The 23,389-nt window shown below is 39.3% G+C and overlaps 1 protein-coding gene across 2 annotated transcripts; it reads left to right on the forward strand.

Moving 5' to 3' along the window:
- Positions 1–16,941: 16,941 nt before the first annotated feature.
- On the forward strand, positions 16,942–23,187 carry LOC307251809 (ladderlectin-like). 2 transcript variants are annotated; one of them, XM_080029228.1, is made up of 11 exons: positions 16,942–17,351; positions 19,379–19,598; positions 19,699–19,768; positions 20,002–20,031; positions 20,127–20,165; positions 20,437–20,499; positions 20,767–20,799; positions 21,139–21,230; positions 21,867–21,992; positions 22,160–22,259; positions 22,819–23,187. In XM_080029228.1, exons 3-11 carry the CDS (start codon positions 19,720–19,722, stop codon positions 22,887–22,889), a joined length of 603 nt encoding a protein of 200 aa, XP_079885354.1. In that variant the 5' UTR covers positions 16,942–17,351; positions 19,379–19,598; positions 19,699–19,719; the 3' UTR covers positions 22,890–23,187. The 2 variants fall into 2 exon arrangements, with proteins under 2 accessions (XP_079885354.1, XP_079885355.1); XM_080029229.1 differs by having other exon boundaries at positions 17,349–17,450.
- The last annotated feature ends 202 nt before the right edge of the window (positions 23,188–23,389 follow it).

Consider the following 23,389-nt stretch of genomic DNA (forward strand, 5'->3'; position numbering starts at 1 on the left):
CGCAATGCTGACATAGCCAAAGTAGTTTAGTTTATTTATTTATTTCGATCAAAACATATTCACAACATCACCCACACAAGTTAAAAAAATAAAATAACAAAAAACACACAAAATAACACAAAATTGTCATCGCAATTTACATATTAATTTCCTATAAACAGCATTGATCGAAAAGGTGTAGGCTGAAGCCTTAGCTTATTGCGCCTACCCTTTTTACATTATGTAGCACGCGATCTGAGAAAAAACAAGAAGATTCAACAAACCTGGACGAGGAACTGCAAAGTGTTCATCAAACTCAACGGCGATACTCCAGAGGAGGCCAAAGTGATGGTCATCAGGAGCATCAAGGAGTTGGGCAAGTACTGACATGGCATCTGTCTCACATCACGCTAAAGTGTCCATCTTACCACACACTGACGCTCCACATTCCAACACACGCACTGTCAATTCACATCAATCCCAGGATGACATTACCCGTTTATCTGACTTGATTAGTGATTATGAGCATGTACAGCTGAAAACTTCTGAATACACAGATTACCAAACACAGGATATTGATCATGATATAGACCCGGACAATAACTTTTTCTTCAACCTCAATGAGAACTGTCATTATTACACTAGTGAGCAGTTCAATGCAAAAATTGACTGTACTGGAAAACTGTCAATAATTCACTTTAACAGCAGGCATTTGAGCAAAAATGTCCATGCAATCAAGGAATATTTACGTAAATGTTCACAACCATTTAACATAATTGCAATATCAGAAACCTGGATCAACCCTGAAAAGGGGGTGGACTTTGTTCTAAATGGCTATGAACTGAACTACAGAAGCAGAGAGAACAAGACTGGAGGAGGTGTGGCTCTGTATGTGGACAAAAACCTTAATTGCAAGGTGATTGATGAAATGACAACTGCAATCGGAAATGTATTAGAATGTCTAACTGTTGAAATCTGCATGGTAAATAAGAAGACTGTGATTGTTAGTTGTATTTATAGAGCACCGGGTTCCGATATTGACATATTCAAGGAATGGATGGAAAAAATGTACACATTGTCAAAGCAAAAGGTCATATTTATCTGTGGGGATTTTAATATAGATCTTCTTAATCCCAATAATCACAAACCAACTGATGACTTTATCAATACAATGTACAGTCTGTGTCTCTATCCGAAAATCACCAGACCAAGCAGGATCACATCTCACTGTGCCACATTGATAGACAACATATTTACAAACGTTATAGACAATAATACAATTAGTGGATTAATGATCAATGACATCAGTGACCATCTGCCAGTATTTCTTGTGTACAATAACAACTACAAGAGGGAAAAAAGGGAAAAACGGGAGAGTACATTCAAGTACAGAAGAGTACGGACAGAAGAGGCAATAAACACTTTAAAAAATGAATTATTAAATAAAAATTGGGAACCATTATATAAAGAAGAAAATATTGATAAAGGTTATGAAATTGTGGTGAGAAAATCAGAGCAACAGTGATATGTTGTAGTAGGAAACAGGTTTATTTTCAATCAATAAGCAAGAAAACTCCGCGGAGTGGTGCACTGGTTCCAACCCATGTGACGTTGTTGCAAAAATTGACAATGTTCCCTTAAAATCATGAACTATTTAAGGACATCGTAGGAGACAGGAAGGAGGCAGGTAGACAGGTAAGGCTGGGTGGGGGGAAGGAGGGGAAGACAGGTTGGGAGGCAGACAGGTTTGAGATATACATTCATATTATAATTGTGGGTGGGGCAGGCTGACCTAGAACAGCAGGAGGCTGTCTGCAGGAACATTGTGCTCTTTCAAATGTATAGTCAGGCTGGCTACTCTCCACAAGGGAGATTGAGGAGGGAGGGGGGGGGGTGAGGGGGGGGGGGACAGAGAGGGGCCCGTCTGAGTGGTTTGTTGGATACGCATTTGAGGAATGTACATTTCAGTTTACAACTAAACCACATTCAATATATATATATATATATATATATATATATATATATATATCATTGCACTAAGGTCTATACAAGTTTATAGCAAATGTTTCCTATTGCATTAATAAGTATTCCAACATTTGAGTCCAGAGATATATCATATGCAAAACTGCCACCACAAAATATTCTTGGGGATATTTAAATTGTTGTATGATAAATATTGCCCAATAAAAGAAATTAAAATGAAATTTAAATATCCAGATAGTCCATGGATAACTAAGGGATTACAAAATGCCTGCAAAAAGAAAAATACACTATATAAAGAATTTATAAAGCTTAGAACCAAAGATGCAGAACATAAATATAAGAAATATAAAAATAAACTAACTAACATTATGAGAATTAGTAAGAAAGAATATAATAGAAAATTATTAGATAATAATAAAAACAATATTAAAGGTCTATGGAATATACTGAATAATGTTACTGGAAATGGTTATAGACAAGTTAATTATCCACATGAGTTTATTGAAAATGATATGACTATTGATAATATGGATGATGCAGTAAATGGCTTCAACCAATATTTTGTAAATGTTGGACCAATACTGGCTGAAAAAATACCTGTTCCTGTGAGATCTGATGACAGGATTAATGATTTCATAGACATTAATCCAAAATCAATGTTTCTAACAGCAGTGGAAGAGAGTGAAATTGTCCATAAATGCAAAAATAAAACTTCTACTGACTATAGTGACATTGATATGAGAATATTCACGGAATTTCGAAACCATTAACGCACATCTGTAATTTATCATTTAAAACTGGTAAATTCCCAAGAAAAATGAAAATTGCAAAAGTCATACCGCTGTACAAAACTGGAGACAAACACCACTTCACAAACTACAGGCCTATTTCACTGCTTCCTCAATTCTCAAAAATCTTAGAAAAAGTATTTGCTGCTAGACTTAACAAATTCATCAATAAACACAATTTACTAACTGACAGCCAATACGGATTCAGACCCAACCGATCCACTTCATTAGCAGTCATTGAGCTAATTGAAAAGATTACAAATTCCCTTGACCAAAAGAAATATGCAGCTGGTGTTTTTATTGATCTCAAAAAAGCATTTGATACCATAAATCATGATATATTAATTAATAAATTAGAACGGTATGGTGTCAGGGGGTGTGTTGTCTTTCAAGGCATTAATTTAATATGTCCAACATGCTGTTTAGTCAAAATGTACACTCAGTATTTTTGTATCCTTTTATTTACAGTTTTCACCGTCTGTTAATGAGGAATTGTGACAGTAAATGGTCAACCTTACTACGATTCTGTCTTCATTGGCTACGGTTTAACTCGGTGTTAAGTCAGAGTTACAACAAGGCAAGGCAAGTTTATTTATATAGCACAATTCAGACACAAGGCCACTCAAAGTGCTTTACAGGGGCAAGATTAGAATACATAAAACACATTATAAAACATTTAAAAGCGAATAAAAGAAGCAAATAAAATGAAAATTGCAGGTTAAAATGGAAACAAAAAAGTCTTCAGACTCGATTTAAAAGAACAGAGTTGCAGCAGACTTCAAGTTCTCTGGGAGTTTGTTCCAGATTTTTGGTGCATAATAACTAAAAGCTGCTTCTCCTTGTTTAGTCCTAACTCTAGGGACTGTAAGTAGACCTGTCCCAGACAACCTAAGGGCTCTGGACGGTTCATAACGTATCAGCATATCAGTAATGTATTTTGGCCCTAAACCATTTAGTGCTTTATAAACCAACATCAGTATTTTGAAATCAATTCTTTGAGTGACTGGAAGCCAGTGTAAAGACCTCAGAACTGGGGTAATGTGATCTACTTTTTTGGTCCTAGTGAGGACTCGAGCAGCAGCGTTCTGAATTAGCTGAATCTGTCTGATAGATTTTTTTGGAAGGCCTGCAAGGACACTGTTACAGTAGTCAAGTCTACTAAAGATAAATGCATGGACAAGTTTTTCTAAATCTTGCTGAGACATAAGCCCTTTAATTCTTGATATGTTTTTTAGGTGGTAGTAGGCTGATTTATTAATTGATTTTATGTGTTTCTTGAAATTCAAGTCGGAGTCTACAACAACACCAAGATTTCTGGCTTGGGGTGTGGTTTCTAACATAACGGATATAAGCTGTGCGCTGACTTTTAATTGTTCATCTTTGGCACCAAAGACAATTACTTCAGTTTTATCGTTGTTTAATTGAAGGAAATTTTGGCACATCCAATCATTGATTTGTTCAATGCACTTACCCAGTGCCTGTATCGGACTGTAGTCTCCTGGTGATATGGTTATGTAAACAACACACTGCACGAGAACACTACAGGGGGGTTGTATTAAACTGGCTGAGGAGCTATCTACAGAACAGGCAACAGTTTGTGAAGATGGGTGAATACGTGTCAGCTTGTTTGGACATTGCTTGTGGGGTCCCCCAGGGGTCAGTGTTAGGACCAATTATTTTTATTCTCTACATAAATTACATATGTAAAACATCAAATATTTTACAATTTGTGTTATTTGCAGATGACACAAATATTGTTTGTACGGGAGAGTACTTGCAGCAGCTTCTGGAGTCAATTACATCTGAAATGAGCAAATTAAAAAGGTGGTTTGACAATAATAAATTATCATTGAATTTAAGCAAAACAAAAATCATGTTGTTTGGAAATTGTAATTTAAATAGTGATGTAAATGTTAAAGGGGTAGTTCAGGATTTTAGACATAGGGCCTTATTCCCAAGTTAGCCTTGGTGTTCTTTATCAGTGGAGACAGTTTTCAACACATTTAATTCAGTCCTTCTAGTTGCAGAGTGCGCTCGTGCTAAGCTAGCGCACGGCATCGGGGGGATACCTAGCCTGCTACTAAAACAGTCTTACCCACTCCACAGTTTTTCAACCTGAATCAGTTTGCTTTGGCACAACAATCGATTAAGTTGACAGCAAGAAAATTTACTTTTACATGCAAAAAAGACATTTTTGTTAAAAAAACATGCTTGCAACATCACCATGAGGTCCTCTCTTTCATGGCCAAGGGGAAATGAGAGGGGCTTGAAAACATATATCTCACATGACCAAAAATGTGCTCCATTGCCTAGATACAGGGGGTGTCTCACATTACCCGATGGCTCACATTCCCCCGTTCTCCCCTATATCAATATATGTCTTATACATTTTTTTTTATTATTAGTCTTTATTGAACATGGTTAAAAAAATAATAATACAAACATAAATAAAACATCTAGTATATATGGAACTTTCTTAATTAAATTATATTAAAATAAAGAGCTTTTCTATTATATTCTAATGAGTGTCACCTGTACATAAGTTCTTCATACAGCCCCACTTAAAAATACTGAACTTTGCCTTTAATAAGCATTGATTGAGCTGATTTAGGGTATGGTGTGACGCAGCTGGATGATAGTTTATAAATACTTCTGAACGTGCCTGCCGCCTGTCTCAGGTTTTGGCATTTTTAGAGCCCCATAGGCTCGGCTCACAAAGCTTTTGAGTGACATGTGTTATGCAGATATAAGTTTTTCATTGGACAAATAGTCAATGAGTTATGACTAGCTGCTAAATTGCGCCCCTGCGATGGTGTCTTGGTCAATTGTGGCCATTTTTTTTCAGCTGATATATTTTCTCGAGAAGAGTATATTTGGCCCCCAAGGTTGTATAAAACTGTGGTGTCGAATAAAAATTCAAAAGGAAGTTGAGAAATAACAAGCAAAGAAATCTTCAAAACTCCTCCTAATCCACTTTTTACCTTTCTTTCATCTTCAGACTACAGCTAGACATCAAGTACTTATTATATTAAGAAGAAAGTAAAGGAAAATAAAACATTGACCCATTATTACAAGTCTTTATTATGGAAAAGAAGCCTATTGGCACAATTACAAACAGAAAAAGCTTTTACACAAAAGTTAGCACTCAATCTTTTACTTATATTATTTTACAAAGTTCATAAAGTGGCTTTAAACAGAAAAAAAATATATCAATGCGGACCCATCCTGGCGTCCTAGATGTTTCCGTCTCAACAGCCGAATGCGTTCTTGGAGCAGATGAATTGAAAACTAGTGGTACACCGGTGGTTTCCCCAACCATCTGAAGTTTTATCAATAGAGAGAAAAAATAACATTAACTTTTAAAGTGTATTATTAATGTGAGTTTAATTGGGTATTTTACAGCATGGTGTAGAGAGCTGAACTGATTAATACTGTGATTTCAATTTATTTTTAAACTATCACTGACACAAAGATTTGTCATATAAGTATGATGTACCCATACTCCGCAACAGACAGCACATTTACAGATAATCATAGCTATGTTTTCTTTATTTTATATTGTGAGAAAATAATAACATTTGAAAACAGTTATTGAGCCCAACCAAACACGGGGACTTACTGGTGCTGCGTGCGTAGATGCAGGGGTATGAGGTTGAAGAGATTGGAGAGTACCAGTTGGTGTAATAGAAACCTTGTCGGTCAATCCACAGCCACTTGCTCTGAGGGACAAAGAGCATGCGTGTGAGGGAACTTCTGTTTTAGTGTCAATTTGCTTTCTTATTTATCTGGTGTAGGTCAAGATGGATGCTTTGGTCCATTTTGATTTACACAAAATGGGACCAGGCCCTGGACTGGCTAGGGTTTTTTTTTTTTTTTTTTTTATGAATTCAGACCTGCAGGTTGAAGCCTCCCAGCCATGCACAGCTCTGACCAGCCACCTGTGTGAGGGTCTGAAGGAAGGTGTACTCTCTGGGGTTGGTAGCTGAGGCCAGGTGGCCACCCAGGCCGTTGCAGTGTTGCTGTTGGACAGAGAAAAAACACAGGGGGATCCTTGCAGCAATACAACTAAAACGTTCTTGTCTTATTAATATATTATGTTCTTCGTCTGAATAGAATGTCCTTGAATCTAAAGCTTTCATTTAATGGACAGACATTGAAGGATTGATGAAATATCATGATACACACACATACACACACTGATCTCATATCATGATTGGCACAGTCATTATAGTCTACGTAAAGCAGTTTCGAACCAACTCTGTACGGTATGAAATATCACGTATAAGCCTACCTGTAGGCATTATATGTAGGCCTATATAAAATATGTTGTGAGAAGTTTAACAATGCATTTTAGTCTTTTCCAGAACATGTTTTCCCTCCTGTGAGATCCACATATTTTCAGCAACACCAATTCATAACATGATTTTTTTTCTAACGGAATATACAGTTTTAATTTATATTGGTTGTCTTTAATTTTGTACAAAACTACGTTTTACACACCCCCTAAAATATATTTGCTTTCCCACTAGCCACACATGGAAACACCTCCCGATGTATAGGATATTGTTATAGAGTAGTATACAATTCAATTAAAAAAACAAAACATGTAATAGACCTACTTGATAAGTAGATCAACCTACATCATAACTGCATGCCATAGACTGCAGCAGCATACATTTGGAACTATATCAGTAAGCTTATAAATATAATTGATTAATTATATAGCGTTTCATAGTAATATGTGTGTTTTTCTGATGACTGAGCTTTATTTCGTGGCGTTTTCATTGAGTATCGCTGATTCTCCGAGTCGGTAAAACGTTACGGGAGCTCTACGCATGGTCGAAAGTTGGCGTAGGAATACGCACACTTTTACGTAGGGAATATTGTTATACAATACTGTAAATACCAAAGTTTGCGGTGAAAGTGCTTACGCACGTTTCAACCGGGTTGACGCAAGGTTCTTGTGTCATAAATGAGGGCCCAGCTCTTCAAACATATTATTAAAGATTCAACCACAACGACTGCAATTAGTTTCACTCTTTGTAAATCACAGCGTATGTGCTAAATAAACCTTTTTACATCTACTCCTCCCATATTTTGTGCACTTGGGAAGAAAAGCCCGATTTTGCATATTCATTTATGGCAAATGTACTAAATGGACAGCGCATTTTATTTGACACACAATCCTCAATGCGCAATCGTTAGTAGATCAGCTTAAATATTTTTTTCTGCGGCTGAAATCCAGTTTGCACACGTTTTATACATGCAACCCCTTAAGAGAGCTATTAACAAATACGATCACCATCTCAGCCTCCATGTTTTTAGAACATGTAGTTGAACATATTCAGTACGTAGATGGTAAGTTATTTTCCCCACTTAATAGAGCTTACTACTCACAATAACATAATAGAAGTGTCACAGTAGCAGTTACACAGTACCTCAGCATTGTACCAGTTCATGGCAGTGTTGATAAAGATGTAGCAGCTTGCGCCCTGGTTAAACCAGCCATCTGGACAGGGGCTAAAACGAGCTGCAGGGAGACACAAGAGAGAGAACATAGACTTGACTTCAACAGTGCAGATTGACTGACAGGTCATTCTAACCTCACATTTTACAGCCTATGAAAGAGTAAATACCTGTATATGTTCGAATTAAACCAACATCCCTCTGTAATATAGCCTATCTGATATACTTTAGAAAACAGCAGAAGATAGCTATTCAATAACACGGCTTTGGTCTGTTTTACATTCTAATTCATTTTTTTTTATATTTAGAGAGAGGTTTTACACTTGTATTTTCTCTTTCAGTACTAGTGTTATTGTTGTTGCCTTAACAACCTCCCTTATAAAGAACAGATTGAAACAGTAATGTGGTTCTTACATTCAGGTGCTTCTGCCTCTTCAGACACAGGTGCTGCAGGAACACAGACAAACACAGTCAACACAAATAATGTAAATACAGTGTACTGTACATATGTCCATATACACATTATCAAAATGTATATTCTCATTGTCTGCAGATACTTGTTTAAAATCTCTTCCATTTGATTTAACTTTATTGCTCAACAATAGTTGAAATAATAAAGGCGTGACTGAAAAGTGATAGCTCAAATATGTAACTCAGTGTTTAGCTGACAATGAGCAGGAGCAACATATATCGTTCAGAGTCACATGTGGTTACCATTTTCTAAGACAGAGTCTTCTGGCACAACTTCCCCTTCTTTCATCATTTTCTCTTCCATCTCTGAAACATTAATAGATTCATCAGACCTCTTAAATTATGAGTATTTAACATTACAGTATTAATCCAATGAGCTTTCCTACTTATTTACAGTTCCACGTAAAGTTGGGCTCTATATTTTTACACTTTATATCCTCTTAAAACCAAATACATTCATGGCCGTCACAGGCACTTCCTGGTTTCTTTCCAGTATGTATTTGATTCTAAAATTACTTGAAGTGTAAAAATATAAAGTGAAACATAATTAAACTATTCCTTTAAAGATGACACTTACCTGGTACAGCAGCCATCTGTTCCTTTGGAGCATCCACTGCTGCGCATGTAGATAAATGACATGAATGTTAATATCATACAGATGCAGATCTTACTGGTTGACTGTCTGTGAAAGCAAAAACCTTTAATACTGACCTGGAGCCATTTCTTGTTCTTCAGCTGGAGCTGCAAAGAAGAACACCACACTATCAGTAACAGAATCACATTAGTTACTTTTCTGTCTTTTCCTACGTAAACTATGTCTGTTTCTAAGAGAGAGAGAATGTGCATATTATATAACATGCCCAGCTTTTAACAGAGTGCACAGATACCACACTATGTTAGAGGCGTCCTGTTTGACTCATGAGCATAGATGACAGTGTTTGTGTTCTGTCTAGATGGTCGGTGTTCAAACTGACCTGCAAATGCAGCACAGAGGACAATGGAGAGAACCAGGAGAGTCTTCATGGTGATGGTCAACTGTTTGTTCTACGTGGAGGAATAGAAAACAGCCATTATAAATACACAGAGTGAGAGAGTATAACTATGAGCATCACTGTATAAAAAAGAAATGCAGCTTATGTCTTACCTGTCAGGTAAATGTGAGACGATGTTGTTCAGGTATAAGCTGAGTGATGCAGTGATGACCAGAGGCTGCCCTACTCCTTATATACACACACCTCAACCACACTTCAAAGTCATATCCATGTGGGCGTGTGGATGGCAGAACGTGCCAATGTTTTTATGACTGAGCCCAATGTGAGTGAAGCTGTAGAACCTGCACTTTGATCTATTTGTGAGCAGGTTAACAGTTTGCTCAAACAACTTGTTCACAGTCCAATCAAAAGATTTGTTATCAGGCTCTCTCCAACAATGCAACATACAAATGTATAAATAGTAAAAAGAAAATAAAGAAAAGCATGAAAACAGAAAACCAAATGTTCGACATAAGAAAAAATACAAACATACAGTATATTTCAAAATATATATATATTGAATTTTGTAGAAAAAACACAACAAATTATACAACAATTAACAACATTTACTTATTGTGTCATCTTTACAGCTGTTGATCTTTATTAGAAAGAGAATTTGCATTTTACCCTTGTCCATGAGCAAACACTGAAGACCAAATTACTCCAGATGTGTGTGTGTGTGTGTGTGTGTGTGTGCGTGTGTGTGTGTGCGTGCATTGAAAATGTTGAAAAAAGTGTCTGCTATGAATGTATTGCAGAGATGCTTCACATGTGAGAACATGTGGGAAATAATGTCTGCAAAAGCTGTATTTGTTTTTTGAAACACACTTGATTAATTATGTATTACACTAATTCAAAAGCATTCAAACAATTTTCATGTTCATGTTATGCTGGGCTCACACTAGAGGATTTTGAAAAGACTTTGAAAAGACTGAAGACTGACACCCTCTCACATCTAAAGACAATCGATTCACACCTGAAGACAATTATTAGTTCTCTGAGTTTTTAGTCACAGACTAAAATTTTGCAAGGACAGATTTATTTTGAGATTAATATTATTTCCAATCTTGCTACTAAATTTAAAAGTGATTTCAGTCAAATCAAATAAAAAAGTAATTGTTAGCAATCAAAATGGACTAGGTGGACTCTAATCTTAAGTAAATATAAACAACTATATGCCCTTATCACGTAGGCTAAATGTCATGCCTGACCACGTTAAAAATTGCAAACACGAATGTGATTAATTAAAAAAAGTGAATTCAATATTCCGAGCGTGGGGATCCTTTAGTTATTTTGCCGGGTTTATTTGCTGATCTCGTCCCCCAATAACACTAACTCCCAACTCTAAATGTGACGGTAAAGTGTTAAGCCGGGAACACACCGCATTGGCCGCCTGCGGCGGTTGGCCGCGTGAACGCAGGAGGCTCGCCGCTTGGTCATATTGGGCCATGTTCACCGCAGTCGCCGCCACGGCCAACCGCCGGCTCATCGTAGGCGGCGGTTGGCCGCGTGACCGCAGGAGGCTCGCCGCTTGATCATATTGGGCCATATATTCCTGACGCCGACGCCGAGATCAGACCCGTCTCACTTACGGTGCAACAACAACAATAACATGGTCCAGCTGTGCCAAAAAATACAGATGTAGGTTCACTGTGTAACCAGCAGAAGTCTTGTCACAAATATCATTAAAACAGCATGAACACGCACCCCGATCGCAAATACACACACATTAACAGCAATTCAGCAACATACTAAACACATTAACAACAGCAGTGTGTGCTCAGCAGCACAAATAAAGGCAGACATCAGCCTACCTGAAAGTGAAAGTGTGCCGGCTGACGGAGGACAACACCGGTGCTTCGCTGTACTATATGGAATTCCACACGGACACTGCCATCAACTTTGGGTTCATATTATCCTCAGGAGCAGCACACAGCTGGGTGAGTTTCACTATGCTAACCGGCGCTACCTTGGCTAAAGTACAACCAACAGCTAAACAGATGCAAAATACACATATTTGCAGAATGTATTGGAAGCCCAATGTCCTCACTCCACACGCCCACCTCGTCTTGCAGACCACCCGGCGGCGCTGCAGAAAAAGATGAACATTTTCATCTTTTTCTGCAGCGCCGTGTTCGCCGCACAAGCCTTCGATTCACGCTCCTTCGATGACACAATTTCTATGCGCCGCTAATGGCCGCGCTCCCGATTCACGCGCCTCTCATGAGGCGCGGCCACGCGCCGCGCAAGCCCCCGCCGCTGGACGCCGATTATTGGGTGGACGCGCGGCCACACGCTAGTACATTGACTTTGTATGTAATCTCGCCGCGCGGCCAGTGCGGTGTGTTCCCAGCTTTAAGGTTGGGCAGTTGTCGGCCTTGTTCTTCAGCCGAGGCTGCTAGGTAGAAGTGTCCAAAAAAAGTGCCTCACAGGCGGACACAGGTCGCGACCATAGATAGTAAATAATATGGATGTAGCATCCGGGCTGACCTCAGTTATTCACACGGCATCCAATAATCCTGGTTTGTGCGCGTCGCCATTTTGGGAGATAGCTGACGTATACCTCCGATGCAAAGTGAGGGACAACGGGCGGAGAGCTGTCACTCAAGAGATCGCACCAATACATTTTAACCTCCGATAAAATAAAAACTAGCGTGGGCCGAAAAAATTCACCCCCCTCAGTGTTGTCATGAAGATATGACCTAAACATACAGACTAAAATGGTTTTGTGGACCAGGCTGTAAATAGGTTTAATAAGACTTTGAAAACAGCCTGTTTAACAAGTGAGTCAATGAGAGATGGCTGTCTTCTGCTTCCACCCCCCTAGTGGCACTTCCGGTTACTACAGTTGTGGTCACTTCCTTATTGGATGCCGGTAAAAGTCGCTAAGGTTGGGGCTTGGTCGCGACTAATGCCGCTTCTCCTGCGTCGTGTTTAGTGCTGGAGAGAGCGCAGTGTTGACAGTGTTCAGGTCATTTAACTTCCCTATTTGCATGAGCCAACCCTCAAGACTAACGATAAAATTAAACCAGTTTGATTATGTCAGAACGTCAAGATGGGAAGAAGACTGACTGAAATGAGTTTGGATGACCGCAACTCCAGCAAGACTCTCTTGATTTCAGTCCAACATTGTAGATTTGTCTGCGACTGTCAAATGACGTGAAAAGTTGTGTAGTTGTGAAGACGCTGCCCCGCTAGGGTTGCTGAAATTTCCCGAAATGGCCCCTTTTCAAATCCCGGGATTTCAGAGCTCCTCACGGGATTTCCCGGGATTTCCCGTTGAAACCATTATTGCCCTTTAATACTACTTTAATGGGACTAAATCAATGCAAATAGATAAATAAATGCAGCAGAACAATGCTATATTACATCACGTTTTATTTCTACTTAAATAACATGAAGAAAAGCCATTCAAATTAGGCAAAATATTTTCCAGAAGATGCCTATTGAAAACGGTGTTTTTATGAAGAAAATACGAAAAAAAATTCACAGAGGTTCAATATCAAAACATGGCCAAAAAACGGTGTTTGGCGAACAAATGTATTTCAAACAATCTATTTTTATTTCTATGAACGAAATCAGTTTAAATTGAATATTTTCCAAAGGATAGGCAAATAACAAAAAATGCACTACCGATTGCTCTTAACGTGTGAAATAAGACATGACAGAACTAACAGCCTATTCAAACTGACACGCTAAGCAAGATTACTTTCCAGCTTTCCTTTCTTTTATTTTCATGAAGTGTGACTTCAAGAGACACTGCTCAGCCTGTTTCTGAGCTTTGTCACGAACTGACCGCACACCGAGAACGCTCTTTCTTCCACGGACGTCGGCTGTATGGTGGAAAGTGCAGAGTAGAGCTGCTGCAGGTGTTTGGGTCGCTCTTTGGTTGCCTCGAAGAGCGCAAACTCGTTTGAAATTATTTTGTGGAGGTCATTCCCATACCTCTGGTCTGGCTCGGGACATTGCATGCAGTCATTAGCCTCGTTCGACTTGGAGCCGTCTTGCTCAGACCTGCGCAACTATGAAGCCCGTCTTGCTGAGCGCACAACAAAAATGCTGTGCGCTCAGCAAGCCGAGCGTCATAATTGCGCAGGTCTGAGCAAGACGGCGACATCTCTAACGAGGCTAATGACTGCCTGCTGCAGATGTGCAGTAAGGCTCTGGGTCATCGTTTGCTCGCTTGGCTCTGGCTGATACGCATATTCTTGGGTATCATCAGACTCTTCCTCGGACACAGCACTTTCAGTATTGTAGAGGCGCTGGTATTTCGTATGCCTGCCTGTCTAAATAATATTTAAAAATATATCCCCCCTAAAAAAAAACTAAAAAAAAAAAAAAAACGGGAGGACGGGTCCCGCGGCCAATTTCCGGTACTCCCGGACTGACTCATTTCACGGGAATCCCGAAATCCCGGGACCCGTCCAGCAACCCTAGTGGAAAGTGCAGAGTAGAGCTGCTGCAGGTGTTTGGGTCGCTCTTTGGTTGCCTCGAAGAGCGCAAACTCGTTTGAAATTATTTTGTGGAGGTCATTCCCATACCTCTGGTCTGGCTCGGGACATTGCATGCAGTCATTAGCCTCGTTCGACTTGGAGCCGTCTTGCTCAGACCTGCGCAACTATGAAGCCCGTCTTGCTGAGCGCACAACAAAAATGCTGTGCGCTCAGCAAGCCGAGCGTCATAATTGCGCAGGTCTGAGCAAGACGGCGACATCTCTAACGAGGCTAATGACTGCCTGCTGCAGATGTGCAGTAAGGCTCTGGGTCATCGTTTGCTCGCTTGGCTCTGGCTGATACGCATATTCTTGGGTATCATCAGACTCTTCCTCGGACACAGCACTTTCAGTATTGTAGAGGCGCTGGTATTTCGTATGCCTGCCTGTCTAAATAATATTTAAAAATATATCCCCCCTCAAAAAAAACTAAAAAAAAAAAAAAAACGGGAGGACGGGTCCCGCGGCCAATTTCCGGTACTCCCGGACTGACTCATTTCACGGGAATCCCGAAATCCCGGGACCCGTCCAGCAACCCTAGTGTAAGCCAGGTATTAGATTAGTCTGATAGAGACAACAAGTTTTCAAAGATGTCAGTGATGTTTGTATGACCACAGCAATTAGGCTGATACATTAGTGTAGAAGAAATGTTTGGTAAATTCATGTTTCATTTTCAAGTGCCTTTAAAGAGTTTGTAGTTAGCATTTTCTAATAAGGCTGTGCCACATTTTCACACTTAATAATTGTACGGTTTCTGAAGGGATTTGGTGCTCAGCTTTTGTAAACACAAGAAGAAAAGAGTAATATATTTTATAAAGTTAGATTCTTGATGTGTTAACATCCAAGCAGTGATGGTATGTTTGAAACAGTTTGCTATCAACAAATTGTTTGCTATGATTGTAAAACTAAACTCGTGAACTACTATCAGAGATATTATTTTATGTTGTTTCCTGGATCATGTTCTGATCTGATCTGACTGAAGGAAGAGAAGATAACAAGCAATAAGTGTGACAGAACAGATGGTTTATGATTTATTGTTGTTGAAAACGGTGCATGGCTTCCAGTAAACATTTGATTTATAGCTATGTTAACTGATAGACCACTAACTGGAAGGATGATATAAAGAAATAAAACCAAATAACTGGGTCAGTTTCCTTGACCCTAACTTAACCAAGACAGCAAAACAAGCTCAAGAGTGTGAAGCACGTGCATGTGGTCCACGTGTGAAACAGTGTTCACCCAGTGTCATATTTGTACAGACAGACAACATGCCTCTGTGCATCCCGGGACCATTTCTGGACCTTTAGGGTTTTCATTTTATAACTGATGAGACTATGTTCATGCTTATGGTACCATATTTGGTAGGGCTAATGTTTTCTGACCGATTTATGAAATTTAACCTTAGTTCAAATATTAACACTATAATGCACTGTATAATCATCCGCCACCTTAACCCTTAAAGACTTAGAACACATTTTGGCCCACCTGACTCTCCTGTATTTATTTGGATTTTATAACATATTGTAGCAGTCATCATCAAGTGCCATACATAATTTTATTGAGGAGAACCTCAAGTGGATGCGCGTGGACCCGCAAACCGGCAGCGGGCGTTGCCGCGCGTCATCGATACAATGATAACGACGACTCTACCTTCTGCGGAGTTGTGTCAACAGCTTCGTCCCGGTTGCCTGTGTGAGAGACGTTAAATGCTGCTGCTGGTGAGCGTAAGCGGCAGATGTCCACACGCTATTGGTCGGAGAAGTCACGAGGGAATTGTGAAGACGCTGCCCCGCTATTGGTCGGAGAAAGTCACATGGAAACTGAGATTGTGGGCAGTGGGAATGGTGATTGGTTGGCAATCGTGAAGAAAAAAAATAATCGTGGAGATGGCAAGACGCCATTGGACTGCCATCTCCAGTCTTTCTCCCCCCCGGCACCGCTAGAGATGCTCTATGCCGATCCAACTGCATCTGTTCTTACCAACTCGGAGAGATCACCCCCTTTTAGTTTACATCGTGGTTTCCAGCAAGGCTCCCCCCTGAGCCCACTGCTTTTTGCCATACAGTAAACTAGTCTTTGACTCACACTAAGGAGATTGATTTAAAGCTTGAGTTGGTTCCAATTTTTTATTAACAGCTGATATTTATACTATGATAGGCGATGTTTAGTGATTAATTGGGAGAATCCATGCGATTTCATGTAAGATCAGGCATTCAGCACCCCCATGTAGCCAAAATAGAATGATCTTTATTTTACACTTTGCAAGTATTCGATATATAAGTGAGATTGGCCCCTTCTATCGAAGTGTGAAAAGTTGATCATTCGGGGTCAACCCTAATGTGTAGCATAGGATTACTCCTGTTCGTCACCTGTTAAAAAGGAGGATATATAAAAGTATAAATTTAACTCCTACTGATCATGTGCAAATCTTTGTGTAGCGCCCTTTTAATTTGATTAAATTAGGTTTTCCTACATGTACAGTTTATGCTAAATTGTCACTAATGTGGGCCTGAAATGGTAATTATATTGTTGACATGTATCTGGTTAATTTGGGGAAGTTTGTGTTAGATATAGAAACGTCCTATGTTTTAAAGAGCCCTTGAACCCCTCAGTTTATTTTTATGGGTTTGGATTTGTTCAGGCAGGTGTCAATCATTGTATCTGTCATTGTGGATTAACCTGTCGGATTGTCAGAGGGGCGGGAGATACAAAAAGATTTGTCCGTGGATGAGAGAAAAAGAAGCTGCGAGAAGAAACTGAAGAGACTATGTTATGTGGAGAAAACTTAAAGTTAACTTGAAGAACAGTTATACTATTTACCAGTTGCAACCGGGCGTTTGCGTGAGGGTTTGTTTATTTTGTTAAAAGTGTAAACGAGCGTGTTTTAGAAGTGTGGCTTTTTGCTAAGGGGCTAACGCAAGCTGACCACGAGTGCGGGACTGTTTTGCTAGCGGTTAGCATAACCAACTGCGTGTACGGGAGAAGCCAGGACAAGGACGGACTTTGCCACGTGCTGCAGCAGAGGAGTTGGTGTTGGACCGGTTGGACCGAGCATCGAGACAGGTTCCTGATCGTGTAGCTGCCTCTTGGAAGAGGTTGCCTTTTGAAGGAGTTTACCGTGTCTTTTTGCCTGATTCGGGTGTGAGTATATGGACTTTTCTTTTGAAGAGGATTTCTGTATGAGCTCCAACAAGCGCGCCAACACTGGTACCAGTAACTGAACCTTTCAAAAACCCCGGGGTATTAGTATAGGGTTATAAAGCTGTGTTTTCATGTGTTCATGAGTCAATCTAAATCAAAGGGAAAAAGAGAGCTGAGTTATATTGTTTAGAAATAAAACGGATTAATATTGCTCTCAAATCTTGTCTTTCCAATGTTTTTTTGTCATGTTGATTGTATTGTTTCATATTGAATAAGGGCTATAGTTATCGTTGAAATACACTGCATGGGAAATCAATGCTCATTGCCAGTATAGTTACATTAATAAACTAACCAGGCCTCTTGGCATCTTAGCCAGAGTCATCCTTAAGTTGTGTTTAGTGTACACCATTCCAGAAAATATATTTCGTAGCTCTCACCATTTCATAACCCATGCAGTAACTTTTATATGTTAAAGGGACATTCTATAAAAGTAATTTAGTCAAACCAGAATTGAGTGAGAGGGCTACATTTGTGAAGACCATTAAGTTGCAAAACAATCCGAAGTTAAAGTGATGGCGAGGTTTTTGATCTATTTTTTAACAGTGTGAAAACATAACTAAAGAATGTCTTAAAGTGACAGCAGGAGGAGATCAAATGTCAGTGGTGTCAGGGGGATGGACGAGCAAAGTGCAGGTTGTCTGTTTACTTGAGAGTTCATGTGGTCTTTGGGGTAATGACGAGAGGACATATGGCACAATTCTCAAAATGGAATCCAATGTCATGTCATTGAACTTGTTTTGCTGTCTTGGTTAAGTTAGGGTCAAGGAAACTGACCCGTTATTTGGTTTTATTTCTTTATGTAATCCTTCCAGTTAGTGGTCTATCAGTTATCATAGCTATAAAATTAAATTATCAAATGTTCACTGGAAGCCATGCACCGTTTTCTACAACAATAAATCCTTATCCCTATCTGTTCCATCACACTAATTGTCTGTTATCTTCTCTTCCTTCAGTCAAAGGCCAGCATCCAGCCTTACTTTCACACCCCAAATTAGCTCAATGGGGTTTAGGTTCCGCAGTTTGAGGGGGCCAGTCCATCATATTTTATGTTTCAGCAGGTTCCGTCTGTCGCAGGTAGTTCTAGCAACTGTTAAAATTATGTTCAGGGTCATTGTCTTCTTGAAAAATAAGTCCAGGCTCAATAAGACGACTCACAGAAGGTAATCCATGCCTCAACAGAATGTTGTTGTATACTTGCGTATCCATGATGCCATCAATTTTAACAGTCATCTGTTCCTGAGGCTGAAATGGCACCCCACACCATGTTAATACCCCTGTGTTTAACTGTTGGTAATGGACAACGTTTTTATATCTCCACCCCGCCCCCCGTCGAACACTTGTTGCCAAACTATTCAAAGTTGGACTCATCGATCCACAGCACTATAAACCAATCTTCCTTTGTCCATTTCTTGTGTTCTGTAGCAACTTGTATGTGTTACACTCTATTATTCTCTTTCAGTAAAGGTTTCTTTGCTGCTATTCTGCCAACAAGTCTTTTTTAGAGTTTCCGACGCAATTCTTGAAGACAATGTTCCATCATCAGTCATTGTGGTGTTGATCTGGTCACGCAGTTCTAGTGAGGTCTTTCTTGGTCCTTAAGACTTCAAATTTTGAGATGCTTCACTTGTGTGTGTGATCTCCCCTTTCGGTTCAGGTGTGAATTGGTGGCGCCATGGTGGTCTAAAGTGTACTTTACAGTGCTAGTCTAAAATAGGCCTACCTTTTTTTTGTAAGCAAAATTATCTCCTTATGATGGCTCTATTCCATGGCTTATAGAGCATAATGACGATATTTGATTTGTTGTATGGGTATTCTAATGGCCAAATCAACAAAAACAACAACCAACCTCAGTGTTCTAATAATGTTGGCCACCACTGTATGTATGTATACTTTTCAGCACAACATTGCCAATGAATCCTTCTGTAGTTGCAGTGCATATGACAATAAAAGACTTAATGTGCTTACAGGAAATATGTCAAGGTTCAGGTTCAGGTCACCCTATCGTCTTCACTCACATTGGGCTCAGTCATAAACAAACATTGGCACGTTCTGCCATCCACACGCCCACATGGATATGACTTTGAAGTGTGGTTGAGGTGTGTGTATATAAGGAGTAGGGCAGCCTCTGGTCATCACTGCATCACTCAGCTTATACCTGAACAACATCGTCTCACATTTACCTGACAGGTAAGACATAAGCTGCATTTCTTTTTTATACAGTGATGCTCATAGTTATACTCTCTCACTCTGTGTATTTATAATGACAGTTTTCTATTCCTCCACGTAGAACAAACAGTTGACCATCACCATGAAGACTCTCCTGGTTCTCTCCATCGTCCTCTGTGCTGCATTTGCAGGTCAGTTTGAACACCGACCATCTAGACAGAACACAAACACTGTCATCTATGCTCATGAGTCAAACAGGACGCCTCTAACATAGTGTGGTATCTGTGCACTCTGTTAAAAGCTGGGCATGTTATATAATATGCACATTCTCTCTCTCTTAGAAACAGACATAGTTTACGTAGGAAAAGACAGAAAAGTTACTAATGTGATTCTGTTACTGATAGTGTGGTGTTCTTCTTTGCAGCTCCACCTGAAGAACAAGAAATGGCTCCAGGTCAGTATAAAAGGTTTTTGCTTTCACAGACAGTCAACCAGTAAGATCTGCATCTGTATGATATTAACATTCATGTCATTTATCTACATGCGCAGCAGTGGATGCTCCAAAGGAACAGATGGCTGCTGTACCAGGTAAGTGTCATCTTTAAAGGAATAGTTTAATTATGTTTCACTTTATATTTTTACACTTCAAGTCATTTTAGAATCAAATACATACTGGAAAGAAACCAGGAAGTGCCTGTGACGGCCATGAATGTATTTGGTTTTAAGAGGATATAAAGTGTAAAAATATAGAGCCCAACTTTACGTGGAACTGTAAATAAGTAGGAAAGCTCATTGGATTAATACTGTAATGTTAAATACTCATAACTTAAGAGGTCTGATGAATCTGTTAATGTTTCAGAGATGGAAGAGAAAATGATGAAAGAAGGGGAAGTTGTGCCAGAAGACTCTGTCTTAGAAAATGGTAACCACATGTGACTCTGAACAATATATGTTGCTCCTGCTCATTGTCAGCTAAACACTGAGTTACATATTTGAGCTATCACTTTTCAGTTACGTCTTTATTATTTCAAGTATTGTTGAGCAATAAAGTTAAATCAAATGGAAGAGATTTTAAACAAGTATCTGCAGACAATGAGAATATACATTTTGATAATGTGTTTATGGACATATGTACAGTACACTGTATTTACATTATTTGTGTTGACTGTGTTTGTCTGTGTTCCTGCAGCACCTGTGTCTGAAGAGGCAGAAGCACCTGAATGTAAGAACCACATTACTGTTTCAATCTGTTCTTTATAAGGGAGGTTGTTAAGGCAACAACAATAACACTAGTACTGAAAGAGAAAATTAAGTCTAAACTCTGCCTCCAAATATCAGAAACTTCATGTAGAATATAGAAAGGACCACAGCAGTGTTATTGGGCGGCTATTAACTAAGTACATTAGAAACATTACAGAGGGATTTTGGTTTCATTAGAACAGATTTTGGTGTCAGAGGCTGTAAAATGTGAGATTAGACTGACCTCTCATAGTGTATTTCAGACAGTCAATCTGCTCTGTTGAAGTGAAGTCAATGTTCTCTCTCTTGTGTCTCCCTGCAGCTCGTTTTAGCATCTGTCCAAACGGCTGGCTGAACAACGGAGCACGCTGCTTCAGGTTCATCAACACTGCCATGAACTGGTACACTGCTGAGGTACTGCTACTGTAACAATGTAACACTGTTATTATTTTATATATATATATTTATATTTATATAAAGTGATTAGTAAGCTCCATTAACCCCTTGAACACTAACCCTGGGAGACTCTACCTTTGTCAGTAGTGCAGGGAGATTCACTAGAAAAGGCCCACAAGTCCCAGGAATGGGTGGAAATTCTTGTTAACGATTCGCTAATTTTTAACTAATTTTACAGCCTTTTTATAGGGTCCCCCCCATGATACCTTTTTTTAGTTTTATGAGGGGGAAATACAAGAAAGTTCGTCAATTTGCCATGATTTGTTGTACTTTAACATATTTTGATGAGAAGTGTTTTTTATTAGGTATATTATATCGGGTGAAATACACACGGCGTTAGTGATAGTGTTACAATATTTAGCGTGAGTGCTCTAGGGTTAAGAAGGAAAACACCTATTCAATCAGTCAGTTAGGCTATTTTAGAAACTACCATCTACATGTTGAATACTACATTTTCTAACATGGAGGCTAATATGGTGATCAAATATGTAGGTCTGTAAGTCTTTCACCGACAGTTCAGGAAATGACAGGCTTGAAAACTATTTAGTTTAGTATTGGCGCAAATATCCCCCTGTGTTTTTCTCTGTCCAACAGGAGCACTGCAACGGCCTGGGTGGCAACCTGGCCTCAGCTACCAACGCCAGAGAGTACACCTTCCTTCAGAGCATGTTAGTGACAGCGCGTCAGAGCAATGCATGGCTGGGAGGCTTCAACCTGCAGGTCTGAATTCATGAAAAAATACCACCCCAGCAATTCCAGAGCCTGGTCCCATTTTGTGTAAATCAAAATTGACCAAAGCCTCCAGGTTGACTTGAGACCAGATGAATAATAAAGCAAATAAACTATAAAACAGCAGTTCCCTCACACGCATGCTCTTTGTCCCTCAGAGCAAGTGGCTGTGGATTGACGGAAAAGGTTTCTATTACACCAACTGGTACTCTCAAAGCTCTTCAACCTCATACCCCTGCATCTTCGCACGCAGCACCTGTAAGTCCCCGTGTTTGGTTGGGCTCAATAACTGTTTTCAAATGTTATTATTTTCTCACAATATAAAATGAAGAAAATAAAGCTATGATTATCTGTGATGGTGCTGACTGTTGTGGAGTAAGGGAACAACACACATATTTACACATCTCTGTATCAGTGATCATCAAAACGTATAATCAAAGTACAGATCTCTACACCATGCTGTAAAATACTAGCTTGGAAATCCAGACCCATATCTAGAACGATAGAGGGTCTGGCCACAATCAATAGTAATTCCCAACTCCTGTCGTCATCCGGTTACGTCCGCCCCTGAGCACCATACATAGGGCTCTGGCACGCCCATATCAGATAGAACCAATTGAAACGTAGCTCAGGATTTCTTGACATATTTAATGAGCTTCAATGGAGAGTGTCCAGACCAACAGGCGCAGCAAATTTAATTTGCCAGCGCCTAGCGGCAGGTCTGGATTTCCAGGCTAGTAAAATACCCAATTATACTCACATTAATAATACATTTTAAAATTAATGTTATTTTTTCTCTCTATTGATGAAACTTCAGATGGTTGGGGAAACCACCCATGTACCAGTAGTTTCCGATTCATCTGCTCCAAGAACGCATTCGGCTGTTGAGACGGAAACATCTAGGACGCCAGGATGGATCCGCATTGATATTTTATCTGTTTAGAGCCACTTTATGAACTTTGCTGTGTGTCTTAGTGAATTAAAATTGATGTTTGTTTTTTTCATAAAGGTTAAAGTTTAAGTGTTGCGTAACTTTTGTGTGAAAGCATTTTCTGTTTGTAATTGTGCCAATATGCTTCTTTTCCATAATAAAGACTAAAGACGATGTTTGATTTTCCTTTCATTTTTTATATAGGCTATAGCCTATATTTTTTATTAAACTACTTAATGATGTCCTTCTGTAATCTCAACATATAGTGGATAAGGAGGTTAAAGCCTTTTGAAGGATTTTTCAAAATTTTTCATTAACTTTTTTTTTATTCTGAGTACTCAGGGGTTTGTTTTTCCTTTGGTTCTTGGGCCCAAGACAAATAATTTACTAAGCTGTTAATAAGGTATATTTGAAGGGTAAACACTGTTAAAGGTACAATTAGAAGGAACTAAGATTC

The sequence above is a fragment of the Ammodytes marinus genome (assembly GCF_949987685.1).
Source record: "Ammodytes marinus genome assembly, chromosome: 6".
NCBI lineage: Eukaryota > Metazoa > Chordata > Actinopteri > Uranoscopiformes > Ammodytidae > Ammodytes > Ammodytes marinus.

Bases quoted from the DNA above. Each gene is read 5' to 3' on its own strand.
- LOC307251809 (XM_080029228.1), top strand. From the start codon at position 19,720: ATGAAGACTCTCCTGGTTCTCTCCATCGTCCTCTGTGCTGCATTTGCA. The intron at 21,993-22,159 runs GTCTGAATTCAT...TTTGTCCCTCAG, and splicing joins TGGGAGGCTTCAACCTGCAG to AGCAAGTGGCTGTGGATTGA. The intron at 22,260-22,818 runs GTAAGTCCCCGT...ATGAAACTTCAG, and splicing joins CATCTTCGCACGCAGCACCT to ATGGTTGGGGAAACCACCCA.